The sequence below is a fragment of the Callionymus lyra genome, chromosome 1 (genome assembly GCF_982586985.1).
Source record: "Callionymus lyra chromosome 1, fCalLyr1.hap1.1, whole genome shotgun sequence".
NCBI lineage: Eukaryota > Metazoa > Chordata > Actinopteri > Syngnathiformes > Callionymidae > Callionymus > Callionymus lyra.
In genome coordinates, this window is record NC_141818.1 from 29,909,262 (window position 1) to 29,923,455 (window position 14,194).

Genomic DNA, 14,194 nt, shown 5'->3' on the forward strand with positions numbered 1-14,194 from the left:
TGCCTTTTTTTTTTTCTTATCCTTCAGTGTTTGGGATAAATTATAAATTCAGTGTTCTACTCAATTATATACCAGGATTTAAAAACATTCCCCTTTTAATCGCCGAAATAGTCGATTTTTAACCTTATCCTCCAGACAGCAGGGGGCAGCACTTACAATATACCAGGTCTGGAACAGGAAACGCAAAAGCTCGAAGCTCCAAGTCTAGCTGCTAATTTGTCAGAGCAGCTACTTTTCATTCAAAATACAAGATATTGGAAAAACCAAACTTGTTCATAAATAACCGAAGGAATGCTCCTTTGAAGATCGTATGTTCTCTGCCGTGAGAGCGGTGAGTTGTCACCAGGAGTCTTTCTTTATGGAGAAAATAAAAACACTTGCTCAGCTAACCTATTCCTACTATCTGAAAGTAATAATCTTTTTTTGTTACTGGCATTAATTGTAGGTATTCTTAAGCTTGCTTGCATCAGTTTGATTTCGAGACGATATTAAAAACGAATACTGGACCATGTATATCAGATTTGCTGCGGTCATTATTCGGTTTATTCTTAAAGAACTCAATTTTAAGGTGTCTGATATCATGTCTTTTGTTTATTTTATCTTTTGTACGTCGTTTCTGATGTATTATGTTTAACTTGGAAACATGGCGATTTTATTATTCCTTAAAACAGGAGAAATAGTATATATATTTATGGTACAAGCCATAAACTGTCAAATTATGAATGGCATCCTTGAGTAGTTTTCCACATTTCTATTGTGGTCGTTTTAACTATATCACCTTTCTCTACTCTTTCCGTCAGCGGTAAAAGACCATGTACCCTTCTAGGTCTGGGTTGGGTCACAAGGGGCAGTACGTTCACAGGACAAGCCACAGGGACGAGTACAGTGACGAGTACAGACGGAGAGATGGTCACTCGGCTCATCACGACTATAAATATCCAGAAGACCCTCCGAGCAGGAGAGAGTATGACCGCTCACCTCAACGGTCGTACGCCACAGATGACGTCAACAGGGATAGAAACAGAAATAATCCGACCAGGAGGCGTAGTCCCATCTCGGAGAGAAACAGACGACCTTATTTGGATGACTACAGCGGCAGAAGATCACCCGACGACGGCGTTCGCCACCATCCGGAGGACGGAGTCAGAAAGTTGTCATCACAGGAGGACACTTTTCGCCACAGGCATTCGTCTCCCAGGAGGTGGCCTCTGGAGACCGAGTCGACTCGGACGAGCCGACACAAAGAGTCGACGCACAGACGCTCGCCGGAATGTTTTCCAGAAAAGGAAAGCTATGGGAACAGACGTTCAGAAGAAAGGATCAGCAATTCTCACTCATCAGTAAGTGTGACCTCACTTATTACAACAGTCAGTTTTGTATTGTTTTGAGGAAAAATGTCATCACTAGAGACAACATGTGTGTGTCGATGCTGAAACGAAAGGTCTTATCAAAACCAGATTTTAAGGGCGAGACGATGGGTGGAGGATTGTTGGCTATTTATAATCAATAATAGACCTTCAGATGCTCTAACATCTAAAGACTGACTTATTGTTTTATTTCACGATTTTGAACAGAGTTATTCCAATCGGACAGAGAGGGACAAGGTCAACTGGGACCCACGTCAGTATCCCACACACCAAAAAGGGCCTAGCGGAGAGGTAAGTATATTACCCAAAATTTATTCTGTCGTTATTAAAAAAACGTCTCTTTTAGGGGAAATAATCTGGGGATACGAGACGTATCAAGATGAAGTTGCAACATTGCGATACCGTAGAAAACACCAAATGAATCATAGTATTGTCCGAGTACTTGACTCTGGTGTTGCAGAATTTACAGACAACATGACTCTTGACAAAGTCGTAAATGCTTTCATTTGTATTGAAACCCAAGAAAATGTTTAAAGATCAGCTTTAAAAGCAGTTGGACTGTATCCTCTCGTCCTCAGTCATTGCCTAAATTTAGCAGGATTCAAGCAGCTGGATGTTGAATGGCAACACGAAAATAAACAAATGCTGTGAATATAAACATGTTATTATGAATTCATTAAAAAAAAAATAATCTTTAATTGATTGACTCCATGTTTCCTCTCAGTTATTGGAAAATGACCTCGATAACCAACCTGGGGTGGAGCCTGCCAAGACGAACGCATCTAAGGGATTCCAAAAATTCCTGGAGATTCTAAACAAGGGTGTGAACGTAGACACGTTGACCCGGATTGTAAAGGTGACCGCTCCGAAAGAAGCTAGGTCTGAAAGTGCGTCAGCCTGCCAGGAGAACTGGCTTTACCCAACAAAAGCTACCCTGGAGAGGACTTCACTCGACTCTGACGACAGGCGAGACGCTCGCTGCAGCAGCAGGCCTGCTCAAGCTCTGATTTCAGAAAATGGTATTCCCGCCCATGGAGGGCAGACCAAGCACAGAGAGCTGCAGGATGTGCTGCAAGCGATCGGTCTGGATTTGGGGTTTGATGAACTTGGCCAAATGTCGGACAGGATCCAAGAGCGCCTGTACGGGAGAAAGGAAGTGGGGGAGTGTGGCAGGCGAGGGGGCCGGGACAGTAGATCATCCTCGTCCAACAGATCCGGGTTTATGCCTCACTGTGAAGACGATTCTTACCAAGATGTGCTCAGAGACCGGAGTGACGCTGTTGAAGACCACACACGCAGGACTGTGGACGGCAGCAACAAGGACTACCATGTCAACAATCCCCCTAAATGCCCAGACTTTATTCACACAGCAATTCCCTTTCTCACACAAACACCACAGCCCAGGAACACGTGTCCCCCTTTCCCTCCTCCGAACCCTAGACCCGAGTTTTGCCGTCCTCCTCCTCCCTTTTCGACTCCTTTACGCTTTATTCCACCTCCTACATCTCTCTCTTGGCGTCCCGCGCCTCCCCCGCCTCCCCCTTTTTCTTACCCTCCCGTCACACAGTCGATTGTTCCTCCGCCACAATGTCCTCCCACCCCTCAGCAAGCGAATGCTTATTCACGGCCGGCTTCATCACTTAAAAAAAGTACCAAACCTCCACTGAGGCTCCGATGTTTACAAGTCGTAAATATAAAAGAGTGATTGATAAACGTCTGCGGCCTGTGTGCCTGCTAATGCGGATTTTATCGAGCTCAACTCGGTGAGCGACGTTTTGTTTTCTGAGAAAAGTGAAAAGCAATTTTTTACATTAAATATAATTTCACATCATGTCACTTTTTTTGGGGTCCAAAATTTCCAGTTAAAGAAATGTTTTGTCTTTATTTCTGTGTCAATTAAAAAGCATCACATTTAAAACATGGCTGCTGATATTTTTTCACAAACTCAACCTTCCTCGTTTCAATAGATACTATTATCCATACGTTTGCTTATAGTGCAGCGAATGTATGTTTCTCCATTAACATTTTCACTTGATATTCTACTAACATCTCCAATAAAAGCCAAACGTTTCAAATCTGCAGCGATTAAATCATTTAAGAAATCTATATATTAAACAAACTCCAACGAATACTGTTGATAACTGTGATGCACTACATCCCTCCCTCCGTAGGAGGGCGCTGTTCGAACAGCCTAGGAAAAACGACGCCATGGTTGTCTCAAAATAAAGAAGACCTTCCTTCCTTTTTAAAGGTTTTTGCAAAACGTAAAACCTTTATAGATCTCAGCAAGATCGATTTTTGTCGACAACTGTTTTTATTGATACAGTAGGTGTTAAATAGTCGTCTTTGAAGAGGACCCTACGACGTGGGTACTTTTTTTATTTTGAATAGGAGATAACGCGCTATGAGAGGAACCTCAAGACATTTCCCCAAAACCTGAGACGTGTAAGTCAAGTCTCGTTTAAAAACAAGCAAAAATGAATCGTCACTTGTCTCCATCTCGACCTCAGGGAATCAAACTGAAATGTTCTACGATTATACTGTATACTCTGGTCGTGTGTATCGAGTTTTTCCTAAAACTCTAATTTTGATATTTCATTACTGCGTAACTAAGATTGAAGCCTATCTATCTATTTAAATGACGGAGTGAATGTAATAAAAAAGTATTTTAATTTGTGGAAGATATGATTAAAATAAAAATGAGCCTGGTGTCCTTAAAACAGCTGTTTTCTGAATCAGCTGTGGCGTTAATAGTCTTTTCTGGTTTCTCTAGTAACTTGCATCATCCAGTTGGAGAGCTTTTAAAAATGGACAAGGCTGGAGATCCTTTGTTGGCGGAAAGACTGAAGAAGCTGAAAGAGATGGAAGAGAGAATCCAGACTAAGAAAGCTTTGATCGCTCAACAATCCGCCGAGACGTCCGACAACTGCACCACGGACGGCGGCGGCGAGCTACTGTACCCATCTGAAAATACACCTCTCCGGGACAGAGTCCACTTCATTTTGCAGCAGCGTGAGACAAGTGGCTTCCTATCGAAGGCGAGTAACAAGCGATTACAAGTGATCGACAGATTTGTTTTTGAAAGCTTCTCAAAGAGCTGACTTGTGTCAAATGCTCAGCTGGAGTCACAGAGAGAGCGGGCGACTTTGTCATGTCTGGTTGAGGATCCGGTGATGCATCATCCCCTGAAGATGAGAGTGAAGACGGTCATGAGGAGGAGAAGCCTGCTGCAAAAGGTGAGTGCATCACAGTTGCTTATCTTAGTAGTAGTATTAGTGAATCGGCAGATCTGTTGTGTGGAGTCCCTCAAGGTTCTGTTCTGGGTCCTTTATTGTTTTTGCTGTACTTGATTCCCCTCGGTAAAATCATTCTGAGATTTCCAGATGTTTCTTATCACATTTTTGTTGATGACATCCAGCTCTACTGCTCTTTTTGCCCAACTGAGCCCCAAAGGCTGAACAGCTTAGTCAATTGTTTGTTAGTAATCAAACAGTGGCTGAGTGAAAACACTCTACAGCTGTAAATAATAAATGTGGACAAAACTGAAACTCTGGTGATTGCTCCTGATGATAAGGTTCCAGGGTTGAGTCAGTACTTGGGTGACTTAGGTCAGTCTGTCAAACTGAGCCTGAAAAACCTGGGTGTTGTATTTGATAAAGACATGTCTCTTGTTCAACACTGCAGAAAACTGACCAGAAACTGTTTCCTTCAACTGAGAAAAATCTCTTAACTTAGGAAAATGTTGTCGGAACATGATCTGGAGCTTGTAATCCATGCGTTTGTGTCTTCTCTCCTGGACTATTGTAACAGTTTATTTTCATGTCTTAACAAGAAGGAGCTGTCTCGCCTGCAGTTGATTCAGAACTCTGTAGCGAGAATTCTAACTCGCTCAAGTAGAAGAACTCACATTTCTCCGATCCTTAAAACTCTTCACTGGCTTCCAGTTTCTTTCAGGATCAATTTTAAAATTCTGGTTCTTACTTTCAGAACTATTCATGGTCAGGCTCCTCCTTACATCAATGATCTGATCCAGCCTTACACCCCAGCTCGGGCTCTGAGGTCTGTGGATCAGAATCTACTTATGGTTCCTCGCACACGGCTCAGGACCTGAGGAGAGAAATCCTTTAAGAAACATCTTAAGACGTTTCTATTTGTTCAGGCTTTTCCTTGATTTTCTGGAACTCCTGTTGTGTTTTCAGTTTTATCTTGACCTTTAAAGTATATACTTTATTGAATATTGTTTTGATTGTTTAAGCACTTTGTGACCCTGGTCTGGAAAAGCGCTATATAAATAAAAATGACTTACTTACTTACTTAGTATTTGTTTATTCGGGCATCTTAGTTCAAATAATACGCGGGAGAAGCAAAAAGCTTATCCAGTCCCGCCCCCATTACCCTCAGAATCAAATATTCATCATATTCTTTTCATTTTCTTTTTGCAGTTTGATATAACAATTTATTTTTCTCATGTCATTTTGTCATGACATGTTACGTCAAACAGTCTCCTCTTGTAGCCTGGTATGTCGCAAGGTCACCAAGTGGTCCAATCAACGTAACTTACCAGGAGAACTTTTGTGGACTGGCCTCCAAGGCCAGACTGAGGGAGCCCAGATTAAGATAGGACTCTGTTCAGGGACAGGCTGACTTTTTTCAGTGATCTGTAAACGCATCTCACAACTATATTTTTACACAGGTCATCCTTGTCACACATTCATATAAGTGATCAACAGCTTTATATTGTCCTTGAATAGCTTTATATTGACTATGAAAAGCCCAACACCGCAATGATATAGAAGGGTCTATGGAAGTGATTAAGGTATTCCTTAGTCGTTATATTTGTCCGAATATTCCTCATTCATGATTATTTGATTATTCTTCTGCTGATGCTCCATTCGTTTTGATGTAGATCCTGCAGTTTGAAGTCCAGGTGTGTTGTATCTTGCCTCCCTTCTTAAGCTGGCAGACTTTTCTGGCGATGTCTGTGGGTTTTTTTGGTCAGGTTCTCAATGATATAAACATCAGATCCTTTTGAGTGGTTTGCCCTGTTTGAGCAGTGCAGACTTCTATTTTCTGTTGGTGAATCTCAGCACAACCGCTCGGGTACCCGACTCTCTCTTTCTGGGTACAGATCGATGCTTCTGCTATTCCAGAACTTGGACACCAGCTTCTCCAGAGTCAGAGTCGGCAGGCTTTGTGGCTGCAGCTGCTGCAACTTTCGCATAATTTGGAGTCCGGATTTTTAGTACAGACACAATTACTTCGCTACTTTTTCCTGCTGGTCCAACTCCTTGCCAAAGTTTTTATGAGCAGATCTTTCTTCGCGTTGTCCTCTCGGAGCTGTTGGATTTCAGCCATCGCCTTTTGAAGAGGTTCTTTCAGTTCTTTCAGTTCGTTTTTCATTACCTTCATCTCTTCTTTCATCGCCATCAGGGTTTAGTCCAACTCCACTCCAGTTTCACATTGGATTCTTAAATTTGCAGCCTTTATTTAAGAAAAAAAAAATGACTTGAAACAATACAAATTTCTACAAACATTGTTATAAACACAACACAAGAATTGGTTGTGGCATTACAAAACATAAAAATGAAATAATGAATAAATAAAGAGATTAATCTGATAAAATACAATATATTAAAATAAAAGAAGAGACATTACATTGAAAGTATATATAAATAATTAATAATTAATAAAAAGAAAAGTTAAATCTAATTAAATAATGTTCATGATCTGGACAGCGAACTGTAAGAGAGTTCTTGAACCGGGAGGTTCTGGTCCATATCGATCTCAGTCTCCTGCCTGAGGAGCAGTCGGAACAGGGGGGTGTCCCGGGTGAGAGAGGTCGCCTATGATCCTGCATGCACACCTCGATCTGCTGGTTACAAACAGTTCCAGCAGAGATGGAAGAGGGCGGCCAATCACCTTCTTAGCAGGACAGATAATCTGCTGCAGTCTGTTCTTGTCCGTAGCTGTTGCAGCAGAGTACCACACGGTGATAGAGGAGGTGAAAATAAAATTCCACCAGCCTTTTTTTGTGGGTAGTGTAGTAAATTAATAAACTTAAACTTTTAATTAAAGTAAAATAATATTTTATTATTTGTTGTTTAACTTCCCGCAAAACAGATCCTCTTTTCCATAGATCATTGTCTTCTGTAAACGAGAGGCAACTGTTGACATGCAATAATCCGATTTCTCTTTCCAGGAATATGAGGTTCGTCCACCTTCACCAAAGATGCCACCTGCTAGGGACGACTTTCTCAAAAAAGGCTTTGATTTCTTTCTTCATCTGCTAAATAAAGGAGTGAGCAAAGTATGTATATACATTGAGTGCATATTTCTTATGGTACAGAAGAGCATTTTGATGAATACATTTGTTTTTCAGGAATGCAACATGCCACTATCTGGTTCTCGGAAAAGTGTGTCACCAACATCTCGCACTGACAAATTGCATCAGGGCCTGGAGAGCGTCCCCCAGTTTCCCGCCAAAGAGAAGGTGTGAAGTTTTTTTCGTGTGTGAAACCCTTTGCAGATGTGAACTGATCTCGAAACTCTTCGCACAGGTCCCTCATATCCCAACAACACCTATTCAAAGACATCCTTTACCAGCTGAGAAGAAAAATGAAAGCGTAGGAGTTCATGAAAAAGAAGACAACGTGAGTGTCAAGCTATTGAAACTATTGTTTAAAATTCAGGAAAAGCTCTAAATCCCTGTGTCTTCAGGTCCCCTACCCATCTCCCGCTCCTCAGCAAACTGTATCTGCACCAAATTGTCCTGGCAACGTCAACCAAGGCATTCAAATTGCAACAGTAGGTGTTTAGAATTGTTTCTATACGTAACTCTCGTTGATCATAACGTAGTATAATCGTAAAGATTTGCATAGGCGTCTTGATGATGCCTTTCTTAAGACTGCTCTATTAAGTGACGGCTGATTGGTCGCTACATTAATGTATTTCATTTCTAAGGTAAAAGGTTCAAACTGATCCTCAGCCGTGATTGGTTGACTGGGCGGCAAAGCGTTATATGAGCAATTCAGGTCACCTTTACTAAGGAGGGATGGAACCTCGTATGCAATGTTGCGATAGCTAGTTCAAAATAACGTTGTTTATTTGAACAATTGAAAATATAAATGGTTTTACTTCAAAGATTTTGCTTAAAGTAATCCCTCTAATAAACCAGGTACCATACTTTTGTATTCTAATATCTTATCTGAGGTCAGTTGTACATATGCGTGTACAATATACGTGTTTGGAGGTTTCAATAACTTGTGTCTTCTATAACAGGTGTCTAACCATTTAGCTCCTCCTCTGAGAAGTCCTTCCGAGGACAGAAGGAATGACCGAAGGAATGAAGAAAGCAGAGTGTTGAAAACATCTTTTGATGAAGAAGAGGTTATGGTGTGTTCATATATTCTATGGTCTGTGTAAATTAGCCCGGGTGCCATTCTATTTCTACCGTGGGCTCCTACACTCGCTACCCTGAAAAAAATAGTCTTGGATCCTTGACCCGCATCCGAATTCGAAATCAGGTAATGAAGGCATCATTTGGTGCACGCTCTTCCAATTGGATGACCCCTGGATGACCCCTGGATGACCCTTCCATACCGCGATCCAATCAGATCGTTGTCAGATGTGTTGGGCTTAGACATCTCTTTCCTGGTAAGAAAACCTTTCAGTGCCTCATGTTGCTCACGTTTCAGCTCTGAAACTACTAGTATCGCTAGCGTCGGCTTCCACGTCGGCCATGTTGATGATGACGTGAAGCCCTGACGATGGGGCGGAGATAGCAGGGACCAATCAGTGCGCTTTGTCCACAGTTGGGAAGAATTTTCGAATTCCAAACAGAATTGTGTCAAGCGATCCCAGACTACTTTTTTAGGGTAGTGAGTGTAGGAGCACCCGGCAGAAATAGGATGGCACCCAGGCTATGTGTAAATGACTTTGTCAAGGTGCACGTCACGCACACCTAAAACATGCAATCCATGTCCAGGTCCTTCATAATCCTCCTACACCAGTAAGTGTTTCCCCACTTATCCAGAAGAAAACGGTGCCTAGCGTTCCAGATATCTTCTCAACCAAGTCGGAAACAAAGGTGTTTCTCAAAACATGAATTTTAGTGGAAAACAAATTCAATCTTTCCTTTTTTTTCCCCAAAACTTTGTTTCGGTGAATTCATGCACAACATACTATACCTCTTCTTTCAGGTTCCTGACTTCTCACCACCTGCTCCAGCTCAGAGTTTCACCCCTTCGACCACTGAGAACGAAACAGAGAGAGGCTTCAAGCTCTTCCTCAGCCTGCTCAACAGAGGGGCTAACACGGTGTGTACGAAACCATCCTTAAAGTATCACAAGCGTTTCACCGAGTGCCTGGAATCACAGAATGGTCTCATAGTCAATGGTCTAATGAATCATCTGATCATGTATTAAGGCATTAGGGTGAATAAAATATCATTATGTTTGTATTGAATTGATGTCTCCAGGTCCCAGACATACTACAAACACCTTCTCAAAAAAATTCTTCTCCACCACCCCAAGACTTGAGCAGAGCCTCCCATAGTCAAGCAGAGAAGTTGGTGAGTGTAGTTTTTTTGTTTTATTGACCTCTTTTTACTGTTTATTTGTATTTACTTTACTTAACCCTTAACCAAGAACCTACTTTTTGTGGGTCTTTGTTCTGGCACCATAAAATTGCCAGACTTTGATAAGCCTTTCATCCATGTTGAAGGTTCATGACCCCCCACCTGCTGATTTGCGAAGAAGTCCTACTCCACTGGTCCAGAAGAACAATGTCTCTGAATACTCTGCGAACTGTCTCACTAAAGAAGGCAATGAGGTTTGTGGCACAGTTGTATGGAATCAAATAAATAAAAATATTTTTTTAAATATAAAACCGATGTACTGTATAAGCATCACAACAGGAGCTTGTTAAAGCATTATCATGTCTCTCTGTATATACAGGTCCTTCTCAAAAAATTAGCATATTGTGATAAAGTTGATTATTTTCCATAATGTAATGATAATAATTGAACTTTCATATATTTTAGATTCATTGCACACCAACTGAAATAGTTCAGGTCTTTTGTTGTTTTAATACTGATGATTGGCTTTTAAAAACTCCCAGCCTGGTTCATTACTCAAAACTGCAATCATGGGTAAGACTGCCGACCTGATGCTGTCCAGAAGACCATCGCTGACACCCTTAAGTAAGAGGGTAAGACACAGAAAGAATAGGCTGTTCCCAGAGTGCTGTATCAAGGCACCTCAGTGGGAAGTCTGTGGGAAGGAAAAAGTGTGGCAGAAAACGCTGCACAACCAGAAGAGGTGACCAGACCCTGAGGAGGATTGTGGAGAAGGGCCGATTCCAGACCTTGGGGGACCTGCGGAAGCAGTGGACTGAGTCTGGAGTAAGACATCCAGAGCCACCGTGCACAGGCGTGTGCAGAAAATGGGCTACAGGTGCCGCATTCCCCAGGTCAAGCCACTTTTGAACCAAAAACAGCGGCAGAAGCGTCTGACCTGGGCTACAGAGAAGCAGCACTGGACTGTTGCTCAGTGGTCCAAAGTACTTTTTTCGGATGAAAGCAAATTTTGCATGTCATTCGGAAATCAAGGTGCCAGAGTCTGGAGGAAGACTGGGGAGAAGGAAATGCCCAAATGCCTGAAGTCTAGTGTAAAGTACCCACAGTCAGTGATGGTCTGGGGTGCCATGTCAGCTGCTGGTGTTGGTCCACTGTGTTTTATCAAAGGCAGGGTCAATGCAGCTAGCTATCAGGAGATTTTGGAGCACTTCATGCTTCCATCTGCTGAAGAGCTTTATGGAGATGAAGATTTCATTTTTCAACAAGACCTGGCACCTGCTCACAGTGCCAAAACCACTAGTAAATGGTTTACTGACCATGGTATTACTGTGCTCAATTGGCCTGCCAACTCTCCTGACCTGAACCCCATAGAGAATCTGTGGGATATTGTGAAGAGGAAGTTGAGATACCAGACCCAACACTGTGGATGAGCTTAAGGCCGCTATCGTAGCATCCTGGGCCTCCATAACACCTCAGCAGTGCCACAGGCTGATTGCCTCCATGCCACGCCGCATTGAAGCAGTCATTTCTGCGAAAGGATTCCAGACCAAGTATTGAGTGCATAACTGAACATAATTATTTGAAGTTTAACTTTTTTGTATTAAAAACACTTTTCTTTTATTGGTCGGATGAAATATGCTAATTCTTTGAGATTGGGATTTTTGGTTTTTCTTTACTTTTTTGCCAAAATCATCAATATTAAAACAACAAAAGACATGAAATATTTCAGTTGGTGTGCAATGAATCTAAAATATATGAAAGTTCAATTATTATCATTACATTATGGAAAATAATCAACTTTATCACAATATGCTAATTTTTTGAGAAGGACCTGTATAAGTGATGGTCTGATGACGCTTCATGAAACAGTGTCATTATCTTTAGAGTCCACTAGATGGCGGTCTCTGCACTTTTTTCCTTTGCGCCACATACTAAACAACATGACACTGCTTCATGAAGCGTCATCAGACCATCGCCAGTATACGGCTGTTTTAGACGTTTCTTAATAAGATTCTATTTATGTGTACACCTGTCATTGTTGGTAGTTATGTGATGCTTTTGCTTCCAGGTTCCCAACATGTCGTCAGGACCACCTCACCGACGCATTTCCTCATCAAACAAGCCTGAGAAAATCAGCAAAGGCTTCCAATGTTTCCTCAAACTGCTGAATGGAGGAGTAGACATGGAGTTGCTCCAGAGGGTTGCCACTGATCAGACTGTAAACCAGAAGTCGGGAGAAACCTCCGACAACATTACCGGCCGTTTGGACCGGTGTGGATCGAACAATAAGATTCCAGAACGGAAAAGATTGAGCAAATCGGACTTGATGTCTAGAGGTGTATCGCCTAATTCACTAGGGCCACAGGCTCAAGAGATAAATGTCATTGAAGGGGACCATTTAAGAAGGTCCAGTGTCCGTCCTGATTCTCCCTCCAGGAAGAAAGCGAAACAACAAGTGATTTCAACAAGTGAGTCCAGATTATCATCCAAGGAGAAGAGGGAGACTGAAGGTCAAGCTAGGTCTGCCGTCAAACAAGGAGTCAAAAGAAAAGGCTCTCTGAATGACCGATCTCATTCGTTATCTGTAAAGAACATTAAAACCACAAGTCAATCAAACAGTCCCCGGAACTCGGAATGCCAAGTCAAAAGTAAAGCTCAGGACCCCAGGGGCCACTCAAGGTCTCGGGCGGAAACAACAGACCGAGTGCGACGAGAGAGTCAATCGAGGTCTCCCTTACCAAGGAAATCCCAAAATGAAACAAATGCCTCCAAGGACCTTAAGAGAGGTTCTTCTTCACCAGCAAAGAAGGGAAAGAAAGAAGGGGAAATTAATTGGGAGAGCAGAAATAGGTCAAAGTCTCCCAGAGCAAAGAAATGTACAAATAAAACAAAGGGCTTTGATAGACGGTCTCTAAAAGAAGTGATAACGATGGACAACGAGAAGCAATTGCATCTCCAGAATATCTTAACCGAATTGGGCTTGGATTTTGAAGCGAAAGATCTGAGTGGACTTGAAGTCCGAACACAAGAGCGGCTTTATGGAAAAAAGATTGACCCCAAGATTGTGCCAGCAGTTAAAAAGAAAAAAAACAAGAAAAAGAAGAAGACGTCACTTAACTGTGGTCCATCATTCTTTGCTGGAAAACCCTCAGCCTATAGGAACGGGGGGCCGGGGAGTTCCTACCAGTCCTTTCAGAAATCACCAAGACCTGCTCTCAACCCATATGTTCCACCGGGTCTACCCCGGTTCCAGGGACCCCCCCGGTTTCCGGGACCCCCCCGGTTCCCGGGACCACAGTCCGACTATCCCTTACCAGCCCCAATAAATCCAATAGAACGCCCTGGACCATTCATGGACTATCGAAGGATGCCGATAAATGTGGGACCCCTTTATAATCCTCCTTCTTCCACTTTTCCACCTCAACAACGCCCTCCTCCTCCTTTTACCTTTAACACCCCCCCGCCTCACTTTCATGAGCAGCAATATCCTCCGTGTGGGCCGAGGCCCGTTTTGGCCTACCCAGCCACGGAACCATTCGCCCCGAATTTACCCCAACAGATGCAACACATTGTGAACAGGAGTATGGGAATGACTGTAATTACATTAACAGGTAACCAATCGGGGAACAATGACTGATGGTACCTCAAGTAGAACCCATCGACAGAACCCAGTTATTATTTCTGAGCTGTGTTCATTTTTTCTTATGAAAAACGGATGTATTGACCTTTTAAGGTGCATATGTTTTATCAGGTCCACTCTTTTCCTTGTTTTTTTGTGTTTCTTGTTGTATTTACTCTAAATAAAACTTTATTAAGTCTTTCATTTCAGATGTTCCGATTATATTTCAGCTCTTCGCTCCAGTATATAATGTGGCCCCAGAGGAGATTTTTATTGCCCAACCCTGTTGTAGATACACACAAGGTAAACTTTGTATTCTTTTTAAAAGCCTAACTATAACATGTCTAGTTACGATTACTATGTTAAATAACCACAATGGGGATTGTGGGAGTGTGTGCAGTATGCACCCCAAGGTGAGTTTATTAGCTCTACATGCTAACTCGTTGTAACTTTAGCTAATAGTATCTGATAAATTACATGTAAAAAGATGTAATCACAATTTCCAGAGTATTCTTTGTGAGCAGAATGAGTGGTAAACGAGTAACCGACTTACCTGGTCACTCCATTGTTACTGTAGTTAACTGTCGCTTAACCGACTCGTTGGTGTTATTCAATGGTTTCCTACGTTTTTAT

At 42.2% G+C, this 14,194-nt stretch overlaps 2 protein-coding genes across 2 annotated transcripts; both read left to right on the forward strand.

The window, feature by feature from the left end:
- The first annotated feature begins 180 nt into the window (after positions 1-180).
- LOC148088869 (uncharacterized) lies at positions 181-3,285 on the forward strand. Its single transcript, XM_087782518.1, has 4 exons — positions 181-331; positions 801-1,340; positions 1,575-1,658; positions 2,092-3,285. The coding sequence occupies exons 2-4, from the start codon at positions 813-815 to the stop codon at positions 3,070-3,072; spliced, it is 1,593 nt and encodes a 530-aa protein (XP_087638644.1). The 5' UTR covers positions 181-331; positions 801-812; the 3' UTR covers positions 3,073-3,285.
- A 295-nt stretch (positions 3,286-3,580) lies between these two features.
- Positions 3,581-13,765, forward strand: LOC148088870 (uncharacterized). The gene is made up of 13 exons (XM_087800788.1): positions 3,581-3,812; positions 4,141-4,405; positions 4,487-4,603; positions 7,567-7,674; positions 7,747-7,857; positions 7,925-8,017; positions 8,085-8,171; positions 8,646-8,759; positions 9,352-9,453; positions 9,566-9,682; positions 9,844-9,936; positions 10,089-10,196; positions 12,011-13,765. Exons 2-13 carry the CDS (start codon positions 4,175-4,177, stop codon positions 13,577-13,579), a joined length of 2,850 nt encoding a protein of 949 aa, XP_087656914.1. The 5' UTR covers positions 3,581-3,812; positions 4,141-4,174; the 3' UTR covers positions 13,580-13,765.
- The last annotated feature ends 429 nt before the right edge of the window (positions 13,766-14,194 follow it).